This window comes from Mus musculus, chromosome 3 (assembly GCF_000001635.26).
Source record: "Mus musculus strain C57BL/6J chromosome 3, GRCm38.p6 C57BL/6J".
NCBI lineage: Eukaryota > Metazoa > Chordata > Mammalia > Rodentia > Muridae > Mus > Mus musculus.
The window spans coordinates 57,765,791-57,786,191 of record NC_000069.6 but is presented as its reverse complement, the minus strand read 5'-3'; the positions used below and the strand labels follow the sequence as shown (position 1 = coordinate 57,786,191).

Here is a 20,401-nt window from a genome sequence, read left to right as displayed (position 1 = left end):
TGCCTGGACACTGCCATGCTCCTGCCTTGATGATAATGAACTGAACCTCTGAGCTGTAAGCCAGCTCCAATTAAATGTCACCCTTATAAGAGTTGCCTTGGTAATGGTTTGTGTTCACAGCAGTAAAACACAAACTAAGACACTGACATGTGCTACATAAAGAATAATTTCTTATATTTTAACAAATGATGGGCGAAAAAGATCAAAAACAGGAGACTACCACAGACAGGCAGACAGGCTTAACAACTAGCACTGTAAAGAGCAGGGACAGGCAGGTGGAGCAAAGGCCCACACTGCCACCCTCAGCAGTGTGAGGATTTCCTCATAGGGTCCCTGACTCAAGTCAAATCAGGATTGGGAGCCTCCATGCAAAAAAAAAATTATAGGGCCAACCAGTATAAAGGAAAGTTGGAATTAAGGAAAACAGAAAATCAGAAGTAAGACAAACCAAAAACCCAACTGCAGGGGCTCCTAGGAATAGCTGCAGTTCCACTGGGGGCTTTAGTGATTTGTTTTAACATTGTGGGGTTTGGGGGGTTTGAGTATTATTATTATTATTATTATTATTATTATTATTATTATTAATTTTAGTGGCTTTGAAGTCTCTATCTTCAAAGAATGGCTAAGGACTCTAAATGAGATCAGATTGGTTCCTGAGCAGCACCTGAAAACATTACAATTGATAAGTAAGATTTTAGACCACAGGAATGCAGAAAGGTAAAAGGCCTTTATTGTAAACAAAGTTAACAGTTTGAAACTCTAAGGAAATGTCCAGGGAATGGAAAGAAGGCCTATCCAAGGTCACATAGATTTAAGCCTTAAGTTTAGATCACTGCTATTTCAACATAGTTAATTATAGGGCAATATTACTTTTATATGCCCTACCTTTCTGTTGGATCAGTCTGTTGGATCAAAGCAATATAGAGCATAGTAGATTTTGAGTTATGAATACAAAGATGTGAATTAATAGAGGCTGTGTTGGCTTAAATTTGAATTTATTAACTAGAGTATATACTTTACATAGTACACAGCAGAATGCAAAGAAACCACTCCAGAAATCTGCATGGCATTCCCTTATATCTTTAGCTGAACATAAAATATACATGCTTAAAACAAAACTCCATGAGCCCATATAGATAATCCATCCCAGATGTACCCAGGGAAAAAGTATAAACTGACCAATTTCCAGAACTCGAGGTAGTTAGGAAAAGTTCAAGTTCTGACCAGAAAGGAAAACCTTCTTTGAAAATAACACTCAAAGGACACACTAAGAAGAACATACCTTTATCAACAGAAAACAGTAATTAAAGGTAATTAAGGATAAAGGTTACCACTGATTAATACATTTAAATTCTAAAAGGATCAAGCTCACCTACAAATAACCAACCAAAACAAATTACAGATTGTTTTTTAAGGCAGCAAAACCTTTACATAAAACATAACAAAATCACTTGACACAAAGAAGTAGAAAATAGAGCCTGGAGAAAAGTTAGCCAGTGGAAACAAACTCAAGTGACATGGATATAATTAGCAAGCAAATATTTAAAAACAGATTCCCTTAGGACTCAGGGTCACAGAGCAGACCCAGGGTCCCCCTAGTTCGTCCTCACCCTCTTCAACCATTCCTCCTACTCTATCTCCATTCATTTGTAACTCACCAAGCAAAAGGCTCAGAGATAAACCTCACTAACTGAAATTAAAATACATGTAAAAGTGAATTTCAGGTCTTAAAGATAAGTAGAAGAAATGGATAGCGTGATCAAAGTAAACATTAACTCTAAAATGTCCAGACAAAGGTCAGGTACACTGTCACACACCTTTAATCCCAGCACTCAGGAGGCAGAGGCAGGCACATCTCTAAGTTTGAACCTGGTCTGCTGTAACCTCAGGTTTTGCTTACCACCCATGCCCAAGTTACCAGAAATAACTAGTTTGAGACTGAATTGTATATGAATAAATGCCTAGCCTAAAAGCTTTGAATTGTTCCCCTGGCTTGGAATATTATGAATGTGAGACTTTACATTTCATGAAAAATGAATAATCCTGATTATATATATTTCAATTGTAGGAGAATATCTATAACAGAGCTGCTTAAATTGTAACAAAGATATCTATTTATTCAACTCTTACCCTACAAGACACATATCAGGAAAATAAACTTTACTTTTATCTGTGGCTTTATTCTTCCAGAGCCAGAGAAGTTTTCTTCAGTCATTGTAGACAAAACTGTCCCTCATGTAATATTGACGTTTCCAAGTGTTGTCAAGTAAAGGGCACTGGACATGACTTGAACTTCTCCAGTTAGTCATGAGTATGACGAACCAGCAGGCCTTCTCTCTTCAGTAAGTGTCAAATGTTAGCGCCCCCTTGCCTCAGTCCTCACACTGGCAAACTGCTCAGTACTGTCTTTCTGCCCTCATATTCTTTTCTGTAGTAGAGAAAGGAAGAACTAAACCTAAGAACAGCCCTTTCACAACCTGACATTTAGAATTCAGTAATTTCTTAGCAGCTCAAATTAATGACTATTGAAAAGGCTGCCTAAGCATTCAATGCTAGGATTCCAAGTCTACAAATGGCATTCTTAGGTTCTTATGCATATTAAATGAATACTAAAATTAACTATCTATGTAAATTTATACTTATAGTACTTTTTGTGTGCTGACAGGATTCCTAGTCCAACCAATCTCAATATTTCTCAGGCTGAGACAGCAGAGGTGGCGTTGCAGCAAGCTCATCGCTGAACACAGGGCTCGAGAAGTTCGTTAACATGACCAAAAGAAATCTGTGTTTGCTATCTGCCCACTAAGGCTGTCGGGAGTGACCGGGATTCACATTGTCCTTGACAAACAACAGTGACAGAGCAGTTACAGTCAGAATGTTGATCCCAGTGATCCATCGCCAGTACAAGTGTCCATCAATGGCCACTCACTGTTCTGCTGTCCCAGGCCCTATATTTAAAATTTAATACCCAAAACTACATAAAACATTAGCTATAATGCTAAAGAGCCAAATTTTAAAAACAAAAACAAACCATAAACTAGCATCAAGCAAGGAAGGAAAATGTTGTTACTGGACAAGAAGAATATTCTTTCTTCACAAAAAGAAGGACAAATGCGCCAGCCATGGTGGTACACACCACCAGCACTCAAAAGGCAGAGGCAGGCAGACATAATGAGACTCTATCTCAAAAAAGAAGTAGAAAATGCTTTTCTGTGGTTTTCCCTGGCCTGAAGTAACAATGTTTCCTTTCACAAGATTTTTTCAAGCTCAAGATAAAAGATGAAGGCGGGAGGATCACTGCAAGTTCAAGACCAACCTGAACTACATGGCAAATGTCATGCCAGCATGGCTACATATTAAGACCTTATCTTTAAAACAAAAGATTCAGCAAGCAGGTGCCTGCTGCCACGCCTGACGGTGAGGTAACCCCGGAACTTGGTGGTGGCAGATGAGAACTGACTCCTACAAGTTGTCCCCCAAGGAATCTTGGACCCATTCCTATAAGTTGCTTTTACAAGATATTGATAATTTGGTGGCATAAGTTGTCTCTCTCTTGCCTAAACATTATTCATTATGGCAGAGCAGAGCATCTGAGTGTCCTGTGTTTGGACAGCATACAAGTAAGTTAGTTTTCTACCATTTGCTTAAGCCAGGGCATTCATACAAAATTACAAATAGACATAAATGGACCACTACTGACTACTAGAAAGATATTATGTAAAATTGAAAAGAAGATTCTATATCTACATTATAAATAATCAGATTCTATATGTAACATAAAGCTGTATATAATAATCCATCTGGAAGATGGAAAACAGTGATTTCTAATCAAACGCTGATACTTATTTATCAGAAATTCTCTTTGAGGTATATGCCCTTCCTTAAATTACCTTGATAGGTGGTCAATAAGTATTACTATTAGGAATAGCCTGCGTTTTCTACATCACCTACTAATGTAACTAAACTGACCTTTTCAATCCATAGTAGAATTTTACAACTGATACTGAGTCACTAAATAAATGTCATTTACCAATAACTAAATTTCTTTAAAACGACCATTTTTGCTATCTTTCTATTGTTATATCTAAAATGGGAAAAAATATGTAATACCAACAGCTGACACCTGATGACTGGATCCTACATTCAAGGTCTGGCTAGGCATTTGGGGTTCAAATGTATGAAATGTATTTTCAGTCCTTGATTAGAACCACATTCCCCTAAGCTGATGCCTCCGTATCTAACAGAAGTATGAAGAAGGTAAAAGTCAACGAACCCACCGGAGTCACTGAGCATATCTTTGAAGAAAAAATAATAGTTAAAAAACATGTACAACCAACTAAAAATTTTATCCGTTTATATGGTAAAATCTAACGGGGAAAAATGTTAACATCTTCCCTCCTAAAATGAAAATGGCTTAATTTAAACATTTCTACAAGTTTTCCACATATATACTTTTAGATTTAAATTTAACAAATATGTTTGTGTCTGTGTTGGCATATGTGTACATAAGTGCTGGTCCCCTCAGAGGCTACAGGCATGAGATTCCTAGAAGCAGGAGTTACAGCATTTAGAAGTTTCCTAATGTGGGTGCTGTGAATTAAACTCAGATTCTCTACAAGAGCCATACACTCTCTGACTACAAAGCCATCACTCTTGCATCATATATATATTCTTCACGGATGTATTATGCACAAAAGCAGAAAGCTAATTGCTGCATGGCTTGATTTAATGAGCCTCTACTAGCAAGCTCGGGAGGATAAAGAAAAGTGAAGCTTCCAGAGGAAGTAGCATGTTTAGTAACATATAAATGGATGATAGTGCTCAGGCTGGACTGGGGAAATGACGGAAGACACAAGAATGCTGTCAACATGCCCCACATGGAGCATGGCTGTAGCACAGAGTTAAAGATGGGAGGTGGAAGGCAGGGTATCTGTTAGACACACTCAGACTCATGGTGAGGACATGATACAGTATAGAAAATAAATAGTAAGCTAATATGCCTGCCTGCCCCAACCATCCTTAGAAATGAATAGGCAATGACAGTAGTCCCCTCAATTTCTAAGTTAACTGTAGCCAATCTCCATCTAATAAGAAAAGTTACATAAAACAACAAAACATCCTAGCTTCTTTTTTACTGAAGACTGTGCTAAGTCAGAAATTACAGTTACAAATTAATAAACTTGAGTCAATATCATTGGTTTAGTTTTACTTTTTTATAGAAAAAATTATTCTGTTGTATTTTATTTTAGCTGGGACAATTTGTACCAAGTTTAGTTCTGGGTCAAATATTGAAGTGGCTTAAGTTAAAGCTTCATAGATGACCCTGAGAATAGCAACCCCAACTGACTTGCACACTAACTTATTCTTATTTAGGGAACTTTGAATATATCTAGTAAATAACACTGAGATTTCATGTCACATAGACTCACACGGTTCTTCTGCCAGTTACCCCACAACAGAGACCACACCTCAGAGCCTCACTGGTAACAGGGCCTTACATGAAATTAATGGTCAGTGTTTGCTCTAAGCTCCCAACTGGATCCAGTAGACAGAACCATGCAGAATTCTATCACAGTACTGAGCTTTGAGGATGGCAGAATCCACAGAGGCTAACTAAGCTATCCTCAAATGACCAGTTGATTGACCAACTGTAGCCAGTTAAGCCCCATTCCATGCATTACTTCTATTTCTTTATCACTGCTGACTGATTGTGGTGCTGAGTAGAATTCTCACAATCGGTTGTGATTCTAGAAAGTCTTTGACTCACAAATCATTTGTGTCTTGCTTTGTTCAAATTAACTTTAGCTGACATAACTGGCCTAAAAAAAAAAACTTCCTTTTAATAATAGTGACAGCCAGCCTTACTGGTCCATGACTTTAAGACCAGCATTGGAGAGGCAGAGGCAGATGGATCCCTCTTAAGCCGACCTGGTCTACAGAGAGTTTCAGGACAGTCAAAGCTACAGAAAGAGTCTATGTTGTGGTTGCTGTTGTTGTTGTTGTTAAATGGGAATAAATACAGAAGCAAGGTGAGTTCTATCTTTACTACCTGAAATGTCGACCTCCCCCAGTTGTAGGGAGACAAAGCCCAGTACAGGGACAGAATAAGTGTTTTACAGAAGAAATCTTCATGTCCAAGTTGATAACAGAAAGTTAATCACTTTATCCATAACATAAAAGCTTAGGTGTACAATTGAAGGATGAAGTTAAGTCGCCATTCTTATATTGAATCAAGCAATATTTCACTATTAAATCACAGCTCTAGATGGAAAAATAGAAAAGAAAGAAAGAAAGAAAGAAAGAAACAAAGAAAGAAAGAAAGAAAGAAAGAAAGAAAGGAAGGAAGAAAGAAAGAAAGAAAGAAAGAAAGAAAGAAAAAACAAACCAAAACCAACCAACCTAAATTCTTAGCACCAATAGTAGCAATCTGTATTCAGTCTTGCTAAAACTAAGCCTCCCAAAACTTAGGATAACTTCCTTTTCTCATTTCCGACTAGCCACTAAATACTTAAAGTTCATTTTGAAACAAATGAAATTCAAGTAAAAATTTTTCCCACCCTTCTCTTCTATTTCCTTGAGCTGGCCTCATTCTTATTTTAATCTGAATAATTTAATGCACTGACATATCTTTCTTGATGGAGAATGTAAATTACTAAAAACATTAATAATATCAAAAAAGTTACCTTTATATCAAAATTGCAATCAAGTCTTCTAATCAGCACGATGAACGTGCCGGAAGAATTGTCTTTCAGTGGTGGAGGCACTATGGGTTCACACGCATTCTCTGGTTTTGAGTTAATCAGAAAACCCTGAAAAGGAATTAGTAACAAGTTATTTCTGTTTCACGCGATAAGTGAGTTAACTTCCCTCTTCAGACGGCTTGCATTAGCTTCAATGCTTTACACTATTCTAGGTGTACTTTCTGCTAGGCACAGTTGCTTACAACCCCAGAACCTTTAAAGTAGAATTTGGGTTCATAACCACTTCATGGGTTTTGTTTTAAAAAAGTTCAGCCTTTCAGAACATTTTTAGGATTACACATAAGTCAATTACACCAAAGATAGCCACTCCTAGTATGTTGGTGCTGTTTCCTAACAACAACATTTCTAAACCAAGAAAAAATTTTAAGTTAGCTTTTACTTTTTACATTGTCAAACACGAAAGGGCACACATTACATTATAAATGAAATATGCTGTATATTTTTCTATGTTAGTACTCTTCTGAGTATATAGACATGTACAAATATATTAATTTTTACATTGGCTTTAATAGTTAAAAAACAGAAATCAAGCTCATAAATGAGGTGAATATTTTTAAAATCATACTATACACATGAGAGAAAGTAAAGGAATGCATTAGTTAAAAATGAAGTGATAACAATGGAATTTCCTCAGCTATAAAGGAAAGTAAAGTCCTGACATTTCCAGGTTATATTATATTATATTAGGCAAAATAAGCCAGACTCAGAAATAGTCTATGCTTTTTCTCATATTTGCGATCTAGGAGGGAGGGGAAGAAGGGAAAGAGAGAGAAAGAAAGAGAGAGAAAGAGAGAGAGACAGATACACACACACATATGTTTAAGGGAACCATGAGGAGTAGAGAAAACATTTAATGGGATGGGGAGAAGGGGGAAGAGAGGGTAATGCAATATGTACGACACAGCCCTAGTAGAAGGAAGGACTACTTGGGAGATAGGAAGATGACAGGCAAGAAGAAAGCAGTAGAGATGGAGACCAAGAAGAACAGACTATAATAACACAGATGTATGAAAATGTCAACATGAAATCCATCAACTTACATATTAACTTAAATAAAAAATTTAAAATTTCTTAAATTAAAAAATTTTAAATTAAAATTGCAGGAGCTGGAGAGTTGGCTCAGAGGTTAAGAGCACTGACTGTTCTTCTAGAGGTCCTGAGTTCAAATCCCAGCAACCACATGGAGGCTCACAACCATCTGTAATGGGATCCGAAACCCTCTTCTGGTGTCTGAAGACAGCTACAGTGTACTTACATATAAAATTGCAAAGGTTTTAGCATAATAAATTAAAAAAAATCTTAAAGCAGCAAATTGCTTTCCCAAAAATGTACAATGGTCTAATATCAGAAAATGTATTAATTTAAAAAGTCATATTAACAGGCTAAAATACAAAAAACCAAGTGATCTTGACATAGTGAACCAATAAACACCTAAAATTATCAAACTTTTTAGAAAGAAATAAGCAAAGAAAGCTATGGCATAATATCTTCAAAGTTCTGCATGGTGTCAGAACTAGCCCCTTGAAGCAACTCATAGGATTTAAGGATTTCTTTAAAAAAAAAAAAAAAAGCTTTGCTTGGCTTATGGTAAAAAACAGTGCTTGCACCTGCTTCAGGAATGAAAAGTATAAGTACTAGTTCTTCATTTACCCACAGAATTTCTCTCTTGACTCCAAAGAACATTGGATCTGAATGTCCCAGAAACAAAACTGTGGCCATTTTCAAAGTGGCTATATGCTTCATATATGCTTATACCCTCGATCTGAATCCCCAAATCTTTTGCATGCCTCTCTGCAAACACTGTAATGCCAAATCATGGTGCTGTAAATCATTTTTAACTCATTTATAATAACAGTTAAACTCAGCACATACGAAGAAGGCGTAGAACTCAAGAGAAGACGATGGAACCAGGAGCTCTAGCACACGCTTGGATCCCAGCTACGCAGGAGGTTAAACGTACCAGCAAAATAGGGGAGTGGAAATAGAGGAGAATTTTTGCTTATACACCTTTTTTACATATGAATCATGCACTATTTTTAACACAAGAAATATATAAATCTTAAAAGCATGTACACTAAAAGTCCCTAAAATAATCTTTTTGCTTAAGTTGATTGACGTGTCCTAAATTATTATCATTCCTATGGAATATACTAAAGAGCATAACTTGCTAAAATAGCTTTCTATTACTAGTCTCAAATATGAGTCACTTAAAATTAAGTGCACACTAAGTCTGTTTCAAGAACAAAGCCTATCAGAAAGCAGAGTCATCTTCCAACTTGGCAGAACTCTCTGGCGCCTGAAATAAGAGTGGCCCAGATGTTACCTTCAGCCAGAACCCATGCTTGGTATCACTCTCCAGTCCAATCTCTCCTCACTAAAATAACACTTCCTCTGCTCTGAGGATCTTCTCACACCTGGCTTCTAACAGGAGTGCTTTACAAAGCTACTTAACATGAAGGAAGCCCAAGGAACTACAAAACTGAGGGACTCGATGCCCATTTTCTCTTCTTTGTATTTTAATCTTCTGATGAGTAAATGAGGGTGCGGAAAACAAGAGTGCGTGATAACTGAAGTCTCAAGACCATCAAACACACAATTAAATGCATAATACAACACAGTTATGGTACATTCACAGGTGATAAAAGCTTTTAGGACTATGATATTCATAAAACAAAATGTATAAATGTCTTTCAGCGTGTTGAATTACCCATACTGTATCAGAAAATTAAACATTAACAGCACTTCAGATGCTCCCTACTAGTCAGTGTTCCCATGAGGGAATGACACCCTATGGACTTCCAACAGCTTATATTTGTTTTTACCTAATTTTATGTTTGACACAAACAAAAGCATACAGAATAGAATGCTTTTGTAGACTATTTTCTGAACAATACTTTTGAGATTCACCCTACTGCTAAACATATATATTGTTATTTCTAGTTAGTATTCAAATGTGACATATATCACAACTTATTCCACTATTGGTGAATATTTCAGTACTTTCAGCTAAGCTCAGAGAACCCCACGAAAGAGGGGGAGGAAGAACTGTAGGGGCCAGAGTGGTCTTGGATATCATGAGAACATAGCCTACAGAATCAACTAAGCAGGGCTCATCGGGGCTCACAGACTGACCTGGGAACCACTGTGCTTGCACAGATCTGTACTAGGTCCTCTGCATATATTATGCAGAGTTATGGTTGTTAGCTTGATATTTTTGTGGGATTCCTAACAGTGGGAGTGGGGTTGTCCCTGACTCTTTCTTGTCTCTGCTCTTAGGACCTTTTTTCTCCTACTGAGTCACTTTGCCCAGCCTTGATATGGTTTGTGTCTAGTTCTATTGTAACTTGTTATGCCATGTTTTCTTGGTATCCCTGGGAGGCCTAGTCTTTTCTGAAGGAAAACTGAGAAGGAGTGGATGTGGGAGAGAGAGGAGCTTGAGGGCAGTGCCTAGGAGGAGTAAATTGGGGTGGGGGAGAGACTGCAGTCAAGATGTATTATGTAAGTGAAAAGTAAATTTAATAAAAGAAGAGCTTAAAATCCAAAAGGCAAAAAATAAAATAAGATAAACATTATAGTCAAGTTTTTCAATGATCACATGTATGTATATATAAAAAATATATTTATAGAAGTAGAGTCACAGACTCTCAAAAGTTAGGTCACAGGGTAGTATACATTACTAAAAACTAACCAGACATTTCCAACATAGCTTAAGCTACCAATTTTTAACTGAAAGAGTCAAATAACCTGAACATAAAAATCATATTAACCTATGCATGGTATTACAAGTCTGTAATCAATTCCCACACTTGAGAGGCTGAGGCAAGAGGATCAATATGAGTCTGAGGCAAGCCTGGAGTACATACAACACTGGAGGCCAGCCCAGGCTATACAAGGAGACCCTTGCCCAGACAGACAGACAGACAGACAGACAGACACAGAGACAGACAGACAGACACAGAGACAGTCAGACAGACAGACAGTCAGACAGACAGACAGACAGAGACAGAGACACAGAGACAGAATAACACAGAGAGAGACGAAGAGAAAGGGGAGGAGGAAGGAAGGAGGCAGCAGGGAAGCTGAGCATAAGCTGAGCATGCAGCTGAGTAAACATCTGCAATCCCAGCATTTGAGAGGTGTAGGTGGAAGGATGAAGAAGTCAATGTCACATGAACATACATAACGTGGCACATGTTTGGAGGTCAAAGGACAACTTCTGAGAGTTGGTTCTGTCCTTCCACTCTGTGGATCTGAGAGACCAAGCTCAGGTCATGAGTATATATACATCCATGCAAAAACAACACTCATGAACATAAAACAAAAGTAAATATTTTAAAATAATAAACAAACGCAAATACAATGAAGTCCAAACAATGGCGCAACCAGTAGAATGCAGTAATTCTAACAGTGAAGGTAGTTACAGAAAACAAATACTGTATGACATGGTCACTGCTAGTAGACAAAAACCAGACTAGGGCCAACTGATCTGAATGCTATGACAAAATAGAACAGACAAAAACTACCACCTTTTATACTGTTCTAAACATTAACCCATCATTAGAAAAGTGAATTAAGTCTCCAGCAAACCCATCACAATTGTTTCAATACATTTCAGACAAATTTGCTACTAAGCAATGTTCTCTTCTCTTAAAACAAAGGGTAAAATATACTAAATATTCCAAACCATATGCCTACCTATAAGCCTGACACTCATACTTTCTAAACATCAGAAGGTATATAGTAATTAAAGATTAAATCTTACTGGATCAAAAGATTAAAAGAATCTCCCGGGGAATGCCAGGGCCAAAAAGGGGGAGTGGGTGGGTAGGGGATTGTGGGGGTGGGTATGGGGGACTTTTGGGATAGCATTGGAAATGTAAACGAGGAAAATACCTAATTAAAAAAAATCTAAAAAAAAAAAAATCTCCCATAGTTGTAGTGTCTCAAATTTATATCTCCCCTAGTACACTCTACCACAATTCTCCCCAGCAACTTATTTTGATTATAGAGCTTACTAACTCATTATATTTTTTAATTAGGTATTTTCCTCATTTACATTTCCAATGCTATCCCAAAAGTCCCCCATACCCTCCCCCCCAAACTCATTATATTTTAATAAAAACTGGTAAGATATTTTTAAAGTCTATCAATGATCTAAAATTTTTCAAAGAATACATTGAGATGCCAAAACTAATCACTGTAAGTTAGCCAACCTTATATTATTAAAATGCTATTTCTGGGGCTGGGGACATAGATGGGAGGTCAAGAGCACTGACTGCTCTTCCAAAGGACCTATGTTTAGTTCCCAGCACTTAGATGGCAGCTCACAACTCTAATTCCAGTTACAATGAATCTCATTCCCTCTTCTGGTCTCCTTGGACACCAAGGCACACAGAGTGGCACAGACATACATGCAGGCAAAATTCCTATACACATAAAATAAGCAAAAAATAATAAAAAACATTTATGAAAAAATTTAAAAGAATTAGAAATGAATTTGTTTTATAATATTTTAAGAACATAAAAGCTTATTAATAAAAGTTTCTAAACCAATATACTTTAAGTTCACTGTGATATGAAAAGAAAAAGGAAAGAACAGTTTATACAATGTTAACACGTTAGTTCCAAAGACACTCATTGTAATTCCTTCAAGTGTGAAATTTGGGGTAATTTATCGTTAAAGGATTTGATAAGTAGCATATATTATTGCTAAGTTAACATCTACTTCCCAACAATGACAGTGTAGCAGGATCTGGTTCACCGTTCTGCTTCAAACAATAGAAACCCAGGCGGAAGGATTGTAGTACTGAGGGCCAAGAAATCTGCTGTGAGATTGTACCTACTAGAAATGAGAGAGACGCTTCAACCGTGATACCTCAACAATATGGCTGCCTAATCAAAACCTGAAGTACAACACCATAGGCATGCTAGCATAGAAGTGGGCATGTCTGTCTCAACAGGCCTCACACTAGGCAAAGAACTACAGGCTAATAGAACAGGAGAAAGAGTTGTCCCAGGAATTGGTTATGCAATACCACATGTCAGCCCTGAAATCCTACATATACAGGTGACACTGAACAGATTCAACAGGTTATATTTATATATCTAGGCATTTATATAGACATGTCACTGTAATAACTAAAGAAAAAGAGGAAGAGAAACCAGAATACCTTATAATAAGAAATAGCTATGATCACTTATAACATAAAATATTATGTAGCACTCAAGAGACAAACTAGTTTTATAGGTGCTGCTGTGGAAATTTCTGAAAGACACTGGGGAAGTAGGAAAATCAAACTGCACAGTAGTTAGTGAGGTAGGTGTCTGCCATTCCCGGCACCACAAATATTCTGAAACCTTCTCCCTCCATGATAAGTATCATCTCAACACAGATGAAAAGTAGCAACAAAAATATTATACAATATTCTCTACCTTTCCTATCTGGTAAGAATTTCACCAAAATATGTGGTTAATATTTATATGGTGGGGAGGTGGAAGTGGGTGGGTGGGTGAAGGAACACCCTCATAGAAGCAGGGAGGATGTGACAGGGTGTTTCCGGGAGGGAGAGAAACCAGGAAAGGGGATAACATTTGAAATGTAAATAAAGAAAATATCCAATAAAAAATATTTATATGGCCTACAGGCTGTCAGTTAACAGAAACCAGGTACTATACTTGGAAATGACCACATGTGCAGTTTAATGAATAATACCCTTAAGTAGCTGCAGCAGCAGAATATTCTGAGCTGGAGAGAGAGGATGGGATAGGAGGTTTGCAGAGGGGAAATGAGGAAGGAATAACATTTGAAATGTAAATAAATACAATATCTAATTTAAAAAAAAGAATATTCTGAGCTAAAACTTCAAGAATATTCTGATGTGGTTTGGGGACCCGATATCTGCATTTCCTACTTAGCTTTAACTGTCAACTTGGCATAGCCTACAGTCACCTGAGAGAGTCTCTAGAGAGGGTCTGTGGGAAGTTCTCGTGATTGCTGGGTGGTGTGTGTGTGTGTGTGTGTGTGTGTCCAGCCCACCTCGACGGCAGCACCACACCTGGGATAAGTGCTCCTAGGCTATAGCCATGAGCCAACAGCAGGAGTCTTCCAACAAAACTCCTACCTCAAATTTCTGCTCAGATTCCTCTCTGACTTCCCTCAGTGATAGACTGAAACCAGTAAACTGAAATATACCATCTCATCCCTAAGTGGTTTTTAGTTTTGGTATTTCTCGCAGCAGAAGGGGAACTAGAATACAACTCCTCTTTAAAGCCTGAACGTTGTTTCTGAGTTTTATCCTTAAAGCAGTGTCATCATCTTTTCATAAATCCCTTTCCAAGTAAAAACACAAGAAAAAATATTTCATATATGCCAATGATGCATTTTTGAAACATAACTTGATAAATTTATTAACAGAAAAAAATTAAAAGGGGGCAAGTTGCTATAGCTCAGAGGATACAGGTGCTTGCTGCCAAGTCTGACAACTCAAGTTCAATTCCTGGGACCAACATGGTGGAAGGAAAGAAGTAACTATTGAAAGTTGTCCTCAGGCCTCCCTGTGCATACCATGGTACACATAGACACATACATGCACACACACATACTCACATGAACACACACATACTCATATGCCCATGTGAGCACACGCGCCACACACACAGAGAGTAAATGTAATTAGCTTTTTAAAGCACTAAAAAATGCTACATATTCAGAAAAGAATACAAAGGCCAGTAGTCACTTGAGATTCTTAACTCTGAAAAAAGAGTAGGCCGGGTAGGTATAATAACTAAGGGAGAGACAAAGGGGAGAAAAGAGAGTAGGCTGGGTGGGTATAATAACTAAGGGAGAGACAAAGGGAAGATTTTCCTTTTCTAATATATTCCCTGTTCTGTTTAAATATTATTCCAATGAAATATGATCACTTGATATTGGCAGTATTTTTAATAATTAAAATTTATAAAGAAAACTAAGAGTGGCTATGCCCATTGCAGAGTTGCACAGCATGCTGAGAACAAACTGAAAACATCATGCATGCATATTCTAGCTTATACATCAAAGGTCTCACACTGTCTTGGAAAGAGCAAGGACTCTCTATTGTGTCAGAGGAAGAAGGAAAACACACTAACTTTTAACCACATAATATTCTGAAGCAGATGTGGAAAACAATTGATACTTCCAATATGTTAAGAACTCTGTGGGGCTGGAGAGATGGCTCAGTGGGTAAGAGCACTGACTGTTCTTCCGAAGGTCTTGAGTTCAAATCCCAGCAACCACATGGTGGCTCACAACCATCGTAATGAGATCTGATGCCCTCTTCTGGTGTGTCTGAAGACAGCTACAGAGTACTTACATGTAATAAATAAATCTTTACAAGAAAAAAAAAAAGAACTCTGTCAAAATATAAATGTGTTAACTTTTAAAGAAGTAAAAAGCATTATAGTCAACCAACTCTCAAAGCATGAGGATGTATGTGTGTGTATGTGTGTGTGTATGTGAGAGAGAGAGAGAGAGAGGGGCAGAGAGACAGAGACAGAGAGACAGACAGAGACAGAGAGACAGACAGAGACAGAGACACAGAGAGATACAAGCAGAAAACTAAGGTGTTTAACCTTATTAGATACGTCTGGCAAATTAGTGAATGTTTTTATATGCAATATTAAAGATAATACAGAAAAAAGGATGGTCTCAGATATTACTGATAGAATTTTAAACTGCCTTTAACTTTCTACAGGGCAATCTGAAATCTATACCAAAATTTAAAACCTGTATGCCACAAAGAAAGCATTTTTATGCTTGAAGCCATACCCTATAGAAGTAAATACGACAGGATGAAAACATTGACTAAGGATTTGTCGTGCATATCTTTAATCCAACACTCAGGAGGACCACTGTGAGTTCAAGACCAGCCTCGCCTACATAGTGAGCTCTAGGTCAGCCAAGGCTACATAATAAGACCTTGTCTCAAAAAGAAAAAAAAAAGAGAATCATTGGAGCAACGATAACAATAAACTAGAAAGTCTATATATACACTTCAAGAAATTAAAATGTTCAAAATCCACAATATTTCATGATATTGCAAAACCAAGTAATCCTCAAAAATAATAATAAAGGTCTTTTCCTACTAGCAAGAAAACTTGATAGAGAGATGCAATTATGAGGGCAGGAACCAAACAGCAAGTTTCTATGAATGTAAATACAGCATAAAGCTTTATACATAAGAATTTACATAAGGACGCATACACACATATCTAAGACTGCATGCATAACAACTTCTATCATGTGCCAGATTTGAACATATCTAGTGTTAGGGAAGGCAATCCCAGGCAATTTCATGCCCTTCTTCATATTTGTGTAACAAGTATATACACACGTATACCAAACCGGCACTTCACTCATAACTCTTCAAAACTGTTTTTAATTTTTTAATTTTATTTTATTAGATATTTTCTTTATTTACATTTCAAATGCTATCCCAAAAGTTCCCTATACCCTCCCCCCACCCTGCTCCCCTACCCAGCCACTCCCACTTCTTGGCCCTGGTGTTCCCCATGATGGCCGACTAGGCCATCTTCTGCTAACATATGCAGCTAGAGTCAAGAGCTCCGGGGTACTGGTTAGTTCATATTGTTGTTCCACCTATAGGGTTGTAGACCCCTTCAGCTCCTTGGGTACTTTCTCTAGCTCCTCCATCGGGGGCCCTGTGTTCCATCCAATAGCCGACTGTGAGCATCCACTTCTGTATTTGCCAGGCACTGGCATAGCCTCACAGGAGACAGCTATATCAGGGTCCCTTCAGCAAAATCTTGCTGGGATATGCAATAGTGTCTGGGTTTGGTGGCTGATCATGGGATAGATCCCTGGGTGGGGTAGACTCTGAATGGTCCATCCTTTCCTCTTGTTTGGTTTGGTTTTGGTTTTTCGAGACAGGGTTTCTCTGTATAGCCCTGGTTGTCCCGGAACTCACTTTGTAGACCAGGCTGGCCTCGAACTCAGAAATCCACCTGCCTCTGCCTCCCGAGTGCTGGGATTAAAGGCGTGTGCCATCATGCCCACCTTTCTTTCTACTTTTTAAAGCTAGGGTCTCACCCCAAGCCCAGTCTAATCTCAAGCCTGCCACAAATGCACAGTCTTGCTGCCATCCTCCTGAGTGCTAAGATTACAGGCATGCATCACCATGCCCACAGTGAATAACTTCACCTTTTCAAATGCCTACACTTCAGGTTTTATGAGAATAAGTACTAAGAAATGTTTTCATTTACTACATGACCATTAAAAGCACCTTATTATATCCCACCTTATTAAACCTCCTCACCTTTAAGCCTTCAGCTGGTAGTCTATAACCAAATCTTGCTGGAAGGTCCTCAAATGTCTGAGATGCATTTTCAAAATTATACTAAACATAAAATTTAAAAGAATCCAGTTAAAATCAACTTATATATTACATTTAAGAGTTTACTACATCATATAAATTATCATTTCTATAATTCATATTTGCTACTGCAGCTTATCACAAAATAGAAAAGGAGTGTCAGTTAAAATAGTAAGAATAAATACAATTTATATAAACCATTTAAATTTAATTCTAACTTCATGTATTATCAAACACAAAAATAATTCGAAAACATTACACATCTGCTGTTCTCCAGGTACAGATAACTCCCTAGCAAGGAACTTTCCAGATGTATAATTTCCAGCAAAAGGGTTCCATTACTAAACCACCAACCAAAGAGTACACATGGAGGGTCCCATGGCTCCAAATGAGTATGTATCAGAGGGCTGCCTTATCTGGCACCAGTGGGATGGGAGGCCTTTGGTCCTGTAGAGGCTCAATGTCCCAGCATAGGGGGATGCTAGGGCGGGAGTGCGTGGGTGGCTGGGGGAGCACCTTCATAGAAGCAGGGGGAAGAGGATGGCTTAAGGGGTTTGCAGAGGGGAAGCCTAGAAGGGGGGAAACATTTGAAATGTAAATAAATAGAATACCTAATTTAAAAAAAACTCCGATGCATTATTTAAAAAAAAAAAAAAAGAGTTCCATTTTATTTTCTCCAAGTTTTAAGGGTCTGATTTAAAAAATGAGATTTGCAGGATTTCCGTGATAGCTATGAAAGATGATTTTTCTCCCCAGGAAAGAAGCAACATCAACACATACTCTTTATGCACTGTCCATTTTTATATAAGTGGAGCACTGAACACAGTGGCTTTCAGTCTTCCTAATGCTGTGACCCTGTTAATACAGCTCCCCATGCTGTAGGGACTCCAAGTCATAAAGTAATTTCTGTTGCTACTTCATAACTGTAAGTGTGCTACATTAAGAGAAAAGCAGAGAAACAAGAGCAATAGAAGAAAGTAAGCATAGATAGTAACCAAGTAACTTTTATAGTAAAAGTTAAGACAGTTGTTCATAGCCTATAGAAATAGAAAACACCGAACACATTTACATAAGTCAGAAGTATCAAACACGGAGCATACTTACAAAGGGAGTTTCATGACACTAATCACAACAGAGAAAAAGTTACAGGGCCTGAAGAGGTGGCTCAGAGGTTAGGAGTACTTGTAGAGGACCCAGGCTCCATTCCTAGCAACACCCTCATGGTGGCTTAAAACCACCTTATAACTCCAGCTCAAAAGGATCCAACACTCTCTTCTGGCCTCCATGGGCACTATGTAGTGCACATACATATATCCAGACACTCACAAATACACATAAAATAAAAAATAAAGAAATCTGTTTTTTAAAAGATGTAAAGATCAAATAAGCCTTAGAGTCATAAAATATAGAAATCGTATATCCATGTAGACAGGTATACTATGCTAAATCAATCACCTGCTGGTCAACCCTGTTCTTGCGTCATCTGCCAGAGGCATAAGTAGTACTGGAGTTTAGCAACATAATCTTCATAGCTATACTGAGGCACAAACATCTTTCTCTCTCCTACAGAATAAGCACCCTTCAACCAGGACACCTGCCAGCTGCCCAGTCTCTTGGGTTCATCCTCAGCTCATGTCACTGTCAACAGTGAGAGCTGACTCAGTAAACAGAGCTCAGGCTAACACAGTCGACAGCACAGGACTAGGTGATGCAGCTCTGCATGTTTTAATACACCCAGCTTTTCCCTTTGCTTTTCACGAAGCATCTATAATCATTCATTCTGTTGACTTGGGTACCCGGCCCAAAATCATACCTGGGGCCACCAGATACACATGGGAACTGCTCTACACTGACTTTCTATTGCAACAGCAATTCATATTTCCAGAGTGATTTATAAAGTTCTTTAGTCATGAGGCTTCCAAACACTAACGCAATTTACACTTAATCTCCTAAAGTATTGTTACTTTAATTATTCAACCATGATCAGTTCTGTATTAAACCTGAGGTCATTAACCCTTCCCAAAACACCCATGTAAAATGAATAAATTGATTTAGATCAGCATAGAAAGTGCAAGTGCGTGAAAGTGGCACTTTAAAATCTGTACTTTGAAAATTAGAAAATGGAACAATCTACAAATAAGTGTTCTTCAATCACTTATTACTAGATTTGCTTTTAAGGGTGAATTTTTGGAAATAAAAACCTCTAGCTTAAACAGTACCTGTAAAACCCTTCAGAGCAAGAATAGAGGTACTCATTAACGTACTGCCCTGTAATGTAAACACTATTACTATCACCCTCATTTTACATACAGAACATAGAACACTAAAAAGAACTTGTTCGATATCTGCAACCGCTTACTTATTCCCCCACAATTCCCTCTTCTTTCTCTCTCCAGTAGCCGAGCAAGATGCCCAAAGGGAAGAAGGCCAGGGGAAGAAGGTGGCCCCGGCCCCCGCCGTCGTCAAGAAGCAGGAGGCCAAGAAGGTGGTCAACCCTCTGTTCGAGAGAGGCCCAAGAACTTCGGCATTGGACAGGACATCCAGCCCAAAAGAGATTTAACGCGCTTCGTCAAATGGCCCCACTACATCAGGCTGCAGCGGCAAAGAGCCATCCTCTACAAGCGGCTCAAAGTCCCTCCTGCCATTAACCAGTTCACCCAGGCGCTGGACAGGCAGACAGCTACTCAGCTGCTTAAGCTTGCCCACAAGTACAGGCCAGAGACAAAGAAAGAGAAGAAGCAGAGGCTACTGGCTCGTGCTGAGAAGAAAGCTGCTGGCAAAGGCGACGTCCCAACTAAGAGGCCACCTGTCCTCTGAGCAGGAGTCAATACAGTCACCACCTTGGTGGAGAACAAGAAGGCTCAGTTGGTGGTGATTGCCCATGGTGTAGACCCCACTGAGCTGGTGGTTTTCCTACCTGCCCTGTGTCGAAAGATGGGGGTACCCTACTGCATCATCAAGGGAAAGGCCAGGCTGGGGCGCCTGGTCCACAGGAAGACATGCACCACTGTTGCCTTCACACAGGTTAAGACAAGGGTGCTCTGGCTAAGCGGGTGGAAGCTATTAGGACCAATTATAATGACAGATATGACGAGATCTGTCGCCACTGGGGAGGCAACTCCCTGGGTCCTAAGTCTGTGGCTCGCATTTCCAAGCTGGAAAAAGCAAAGGCTAAAGAACTTGCCACTAAATTGGGTTAAATGTACACTAAGTTTTCTGTATATAAATATAATTACAAAATTAAAAAAAAACAAAAAAACAAAAAAACAAAAA

The 20,401-nt window shown here is 38.4% G+C and overlaps 1 protein-coding gene and 1 pseudogene across 8 annotated transcripts in view; one reads left to right on the top strand and one right to left on the bottom strand.

Moving 5' to 3' along the window:
• The window catches only part of Rnf13 (ring finger protein 13), a 99,382-nt gene that overhangs the window by 49,234 nt on the left and 29,747 nt on the right, over positions 1–20,401 (bottom strand). For 6 of the 8 annotated variants that reach the window (NR_130743.2, NM_001357080.1, NM_001113413.3 and 3 more), the window contains 2 exons: positions 17,072–17,152; positions 6,684–6,809 (listed from right to left, as the gene is read on the bottom strand). Coding sequence is in view for 7 of the 8 variants with exons in the window: in NM_001357080.1 (NP_001344009.1) it covers positions 6,684–6,809; positions 17,072–17,152 (207 nt within the window). In the remaining variant the exon portion in view is untranslated. The remainder of the gene's footprint in view (positions 1–6,683; positions 6,810–17,071; positions 17,153–20,401) is intronic. The other 2 variants (XM_030252608.1, XM_006501458.4) reach the window with 1 other exon arrangement.
• On the top strand, positions 19,518–20,370 carry Gm9645 (predicted gene 9645; annotated as a pseudogene).